At 48.9% G+C, this 6,000-nt stretch overlaps 1 protein-coding gene across 4 annotated transcripts in view; it reads left to right on the top strand.

The window, feature by feature from the left end:
• The first annotated feature begins 332 nt into the window (after nt 1-332).
• INPP5D (inositol polyphosphate-5-phosphatase D) overlaps nt 333-6,000 on the top strand; it is a 43,356-nt gene continuing 37,688 nt past the window's right edge. For all 4 annotated transcript variants that reach the window (XM_085512542.1, XM_085512541.1, XM_085512540.1 and 1 more), the window contains exons 1-2: nt 333-698; nt 4,441-4,504. In XM_085512542.1, the coding sequence (XP_085368668.1) occupies nt 565-698; nt 4,441-4,504 (198 nt within the window). In that variant the 5' untranslated portion in view covers nt 333-564. The remainder of the gene's footprint in view (nt 699-4,440; nt 4,505-6,000) is intronic.

Genomic DNA, 6,000 nt, shown 5'->3' with positions numbered 1-6,000 from the left:
TTTCTATTTGGGTCTTTCAAGTCCCTTGCTGAACCCCTAGCTAAATGTGAGGATCAGTGCAGGAATGAGGCGGTTGTTACTAAGGATCCCAATGCACAGGTTGTTTTCAGGCCAGTCTGGGATTTATTTGTTCCCCATGGAGACCTGTCATGGGTAGGACCGACAGACAGGAAAATGATGGAAACCCAAAGGGTCTGCCAAAAGACCATAAATAGGAAGGCAGACCACCAATGCCTGTGGGACCGAGTTAGTGGGGGAACAGGAGGGACCCCTGTGTGGGGTTTTGGTACTGAATATGGGGATGTGAAGGGAAAGGCAGGGAATGTGGGCTCACCAGTCGCTTCTGTTGTAGCATGCAGAGAGAGCAGGGGCTGCAGGAACGTGTCATGCTCACTCTCTGAGCTGTTTGAGTTGAGGAAGTTCTCCGCGGCCGAGTTTCCTTTCCCTCTCTGTACTATTGAAACAGGAAGCTGCTGAGCTGGAGCTGCCTGATCGTTACACACAGACACAGAGGCAGTTCTGGCAGCTCCTGTACTGGCATTCAGGTTTCCTCCAGCTGCAGCCATGGATCAGTGCTGGTACCACGGCAACATCACTCGCTCCAGAGCCGAAGACCTGCTCTCCAAAGTAGGCAAGGATGGCAGCTTCCTTGTGCGGGCCAGCGAGTCCATTGCTTCGGCATATGCACTCTGCGTGCTGTAAGTACACTTTCAACTTGGTGCTTTCATCCCTGCTCATGGAGGGGTTACCCCTGCACCCAAACAGCCACTGTGCCCTTAGGAAGGTGCAGCCCAGCAAAGCATGGCTGGTTTTCACCTGCTGGGCCACAGGGTATGGTTGGGAGCTGGCAGAGCGAAGCTGGGCTCTTCTGCTGCTGTACTCTTTGCTCTTGCCCGTGATACAAAAGGACAAAGTCTGTTGCTGCGCTCTGAGATAAAGGAACCTCTTGACTTCTTAGAGCCTGATTGCCCGTTCGGTCATGTATTTACATGTAACTGCAAACGCTGAGCTCAGTACCTCTGAGGCACGTTCTTGCTCTGGTTCAGTGTGCGTTTAACCCAGCACCCTGTACAGTGCTGTGTTCCTGGAGCAGAGCACGATGCACTCAGCACAGCAGTGAATCTGCCTGCACCAGTAATGCGTCTCATGGGGTAAATATCATCGTGTAGGAAACAGGGAGAGGAGAAACACTGGCAGCCCTGACCTCTGCATTTGGGTTGGGGCTGAGCACTAGAGAGAGGTGCTCACCTGCCCTGGGTTTGCAGGGCCAAAGGAGACTGAAGGCAGCAAGTAAAGTTTGAGGGCTGAATTTGGCACTACAGGGGATAAGGCAGGCACTATCTGAGGCCACAAGAGCCTCTGTGAGAGCCCGTTCTGCCTGTCAGATCCTTGTTGTTGGATTAATAACAACTTATTCCCCCCCTCCACTGCCCATGAAACTACAAGTGGGTTTCCCAGTATAGCTTCTTTCTGAAAGCGTGTTTCTTGCAGCGGTGGAGGCGGTGCTGCCGTTTATAACTCTGCTCCGTCTGCTTGTCTCTGAGGTCAGGCTTATGATGACAGCACATGCTGCTGCCCAGGGCTGTCTGGCAGAAGGCTGGGCAGCTTCTCCACGTACACGGGCGTTCTGGCAAGGGCTGAGGGCACAAGTTGCCACTAAGGGAACGTTTTACTGGAACAGACAGCTGCTTCCATTGAGCATTTTTAGTACAAACGCTTTGCTTTGTAACCAGCAAACACACACACACACACAAGATGTCTTTACAGAGCGGTGGTGGAGACTGCAGAAAGGGAAGGTGCCGTAAAAAATGTCTGCTAACGTGCATTTGCATAAGTTTTTCCATTGTAAATGTTTTTGCAGCCAACTTTGAAAGCCTTTGTGGTTTGAGAGACCTGGGATCAGGAAATAGGAACAATATAATGACCAGGATTTTCTGAGCCGGGAGCCAAAGGTTATGTTTTTAAATCCATTCTGAGGTGGCCGACATGAATGGTTTGATTAAAGAAACAGGGAGCACCCAGCTTTGTCAGCCAAGGGCAGCTGGGTCTATCAACAGCAGCTCAGCATGTGAGAGTGTAACGTCCTATCAACCCGCTCTGGCCTGCAATTGGTTTGTGGAGAGAAAGGGTTAAAGGCGGTGAATAAGTCGTTCCCTCTGAATGTCATCCTGACAAAGCGCACAGCTTTCCTGAAGCTGGAAACTTCCTCGGAGGTGTCTGTCTGGGTTTCAGCTGTGTTACCAAATGGGAGGTGCTGGCAGTGCTTGGGTCACTCCTGTCTGAAGAATGGAGAGGCTGGAGACAAGGTGAGAGGAAGGGGTGGAGTGGCTGCAGGAGGCTGTCACTAAAAGAGGGTGATGTAGAAAGTCGCTGTGTATATGTGGACCAGTAGGAAGGGGTAAAAAAAACCTAAAATTGACAGCAGCAGCACTGAGCTCAGCAGAGAGCAGGGAACGCTCCTCCCCCAGCTCTGATGTCCTCCCTCCTCTCTCTGCTGGTCACACTGCCCCATAAAAGGCAAGAAGCAAAGGCACTTTCCTCCTCTTTTCTCTGAGCCCGGGCTGTTAGTCTTGCCAACTCATGGGCTAACTCAGCCCAAGGGAATGCAGGAGCAGTGGTGCTTCCAGAGAAGAGCTCGCAGCTTTAGGTGCAGGTTTGGGTTCCTCCAGGACTGTTCCTTCGAGGTACCATTTCCTGCACCCTGAGGGGATGACATGTCTCATAGGATGCTCAGGCAGACTTCATTGTGATTAGGATCTCGGTGTGCTTCCAGTATGCACATCATCACCTGTGCATGAGGGTCAGTATGAGAGGAAATGGAAAGCACACCCTTTCTTCTGCTAGCTGTCTGAGGGAGCAAACACATCAGAAAGTACTTGGGGATGTGTTTAAGCTCAGGTAGATGATGTATTTACCCCCCCACACACATACACAGCCAGGCTCAGCAGCAGTAGGGCAATTCTGAACTCATAGCCAGTTTGTAGGGAGGACCTGGAATGTGAGAGCGATTGGGGCCATGCAGCCTGGCAGTTGTGATGCTGAGGGTTGAGAATGAGGTACACACCACAGCCTTCTCCACCCATGTTCACTAAGCTAGGGGGCTGCTGGAGGGGCCCCATGCTTGATCCTATAAAGTGCTCCTCCTTGATCCTATCTTACCCAGCAGCTCTTGGCTTGCTTTTCCACTACTTCAGCTGCAATCTCTTGGCAAGTGTTATGCCAGCATCATAAGACCCTGTGCGATGGGAACTTTCATGGAGGGTCCTTCTCTGACACAAGCGCCATTAAGCTGCTTTGTTTATCAGTTCCATAATCTCCACTCACAAAAGTTTTCTCTCATCAGCTGCATGAGCAGTTCTGCTTAGCCTTGTTTGTGTATCAGAAGGAGGAAATGGTGTAAGAGAACTGCATTGGCAGATAAAACCCAAACCTATACCCTTTCTGGAGGCATACCCTCCTCTGGTTCTGTCTGCTCTGGGCTCAGTGAAATGAGCAGAGTTGTGGCAGTCTGAAGGTGCTCAGGACTGTATCCATGGCTTCTCCCAGCCCCCTGGTACAGCAGCTCCTCAGCTGTGGATGAGTGGATGCTTATGGCATGGGATTGCACTGCTTACTGAAGCTCTGTGGGCAATTCTGTGTGCTTGGCCATTGATGCCATTAGAAAGAAGTTCATATGGATGCAGGAGTAAATCCTCCAAACACCCAAGAAAAGTCAGCTCTGATTTGTGAATAATTTCGTTTCCAGTTGCTTTTTGTGACTCCCTGCAGTCCTGGTGGTTTCTCTTTCTCTCTCCTGCCTGGAATGATACTGGAAAGTGCATGATGAATAAGCTCACAGTGACCTCAGCCCACATTTCACAGTGATCCTGAGGGTAATGCAGTGGCTCTGATGGGAGGCAAGGAGGCTCTGATAATGGATTCCAGGTTTTCCTATGAGAGGAAGGGTTGAAACTAGCATATTTCACTGGCTTAAAGCCATATCGTGTGTTTTAACAGAATGCTTTGCAGGTAACTTGAAGGGTTTGAACAATCTTGTTCACACTGGAGAAAAGGTAAAAGTCTATTTTTCAGCCAGTGTTTCCTATGTAAGCTCCCTAGAGCTCAGCAGCTGCCGAGGAAGGTCATGCTTACCACATTGCAGCGCAGCTGAGGCTTTCCTTCCTTGCCCTTGGACTCTTGCACACTGATGTGGGCAAAAGCCTCTTCTGTCCTCCCTTAAATAAAAATCTAATTGAACGTAACCGGGACAAAACAATAGTTATAGCTGATGTTACTTTGGAGGCTTGAGGGAAATGGAGAGAAATGTTTTAAGCCCATGTTTATGCATGGAGGTATCTATGTGTCCAGGGACCTTGCCATATCTCCTCTCATGGGGAGGGGTGCTATGGTGCAATTCATTCCCTCTGCAGGCAGTCTAACAGCATCTCTGATCTGTTCCAGGTATCGGAACTGTGTTTATACCTACCGAATTCTGCCTGATAAAGAAAAGAAGCTGATCGTCCAGGTAAGCCACGCGGTGAATCATTCAGTCCCACAAAGATGCACTTAGTGTTACTTGCTGTGTGCTTTCACAATGGTTCTAATGCTAGGAGAGTAGGACATAGGAAGTGAAACTAGTGCCCCATGCCAGCACAGTGCTGGTCTCCAGTCCATGTAACTGAAAACCTCCCTTTAGGGCATACCTTTTCCCATGCAATTTGCTTTTGGTCAGTGCATTGTGGATCTTTTCACCCCAGAATCACTGCACAGTTTACTTACATTCAGAAAGTGCAAGCTGAGTTGTAGCCTCAGGATACAGAAGGTACCAGGACTGAGGGCAGGAGTTTCACATCTTCATTTTATTCCTGTTCTGCTGTAGGATTGCAAACGAGCCACTTTCTCTTCCTTATCACCTCTCAGGCCTTGTTTTCTCAATCCAGACCATGAAACACTGAGGGGTGGCTATGGCCTCTTACAACCCTCAGAAGTAGGCATAGATTTTGTAGGGAATGAAATGGAAATACGCATTTGCACCATTGTTATTCAGGGTGGACCTGTGATGGTTCAAAAGTCCTGCAGCCCTGAGAAATCAGTGTTTCATTCTGCTGTAGCAATGGGCAGCTCAAGTGCTTGTCAAGACTTATGAATGAGCTGAAGGTGTGGTTTCATCCTGCTGCTGCTGCTGAGCACCAAACGTGACTTTGCACAAAATCAGGTTGAATCAAACTGCTGTCGGTCAGCTCAGGCTCTCCCCTTTGCATGCAATTCCTCATCCCAGTTCTTTGGAGGGTATTGTTTGCAATTAATTGCATCCTCATCATTTCTGGGAAGTGATTATTGGACTGCCAGTGGATTCAGCAATATTAGACCTCCGTTGGGTCTTTCTGAGTGAAACCTTTTGAAATCCACTGGATTTTTTAATGTGGTCTATCAGAAATGCAATCAAACTGATTGGTACAATCTCGGCACTTTTGGTCTGATTGTGGGCTTACCGGGGGCTCTAGGTTAAACATCAGGGGTGGGCTAAAGAAAGGGAATTGTTAACTCATGTTTGGAAGAAACAGCATGGGGGGTCTGGCTGCTTCTGCAAGAGAGAGACTTGGGTTGTAATTGAAGCTTCCAGATCTCATGTTGTTGGCTGCTTTTCTTGGTGCATTGTTGGGCCAGACAGCTTTCCTTACTTGTCTGTTGAGTCCTGTAAGAGGTAAAAAACTGTTTTGTGCGTATTAAAGAGCCATATTTTGGAAGAGCGGTTCTCCTGTGTGAGGATGTGAAAGCTGCCAAATAGGGAGAGTTTAACATGCTGCAAAAAGCCCATTAAAAATGCAATCTATTGAACTAGACCAGGTAGCACGTAGGCTCAGCAATCAGTAGATTCTTCCCTTTTCTGGGCTTAAAATAATAATAAAGAAAGGCACAGGAGGGTTGCAGTACTAAATCCCGAGGTCAGCCTGGCTCCAAGCAGGGGCTCTGACTGTGCAGTGTGACCTCTTTTGCTTGCACAGTGCTCTTTCCTGAAGC

Source organism: Coturnix japonica, chromosome 12 (genome assembly GCF_054131305.1).
Source record: "Coturnix japonica strain WE chromosome 12, WE-NBRP24, whole genome shotgun sequence".
NCBI classification, from domain to species: Eukaryota; Metazoa; Chordata; class Aves; order Galliformes; family Phasianidae; genus Coturnix; species Coturnix japonica.
This window is presented reverse-complemented; position numbering and strand designations above follow the sequence as displayed.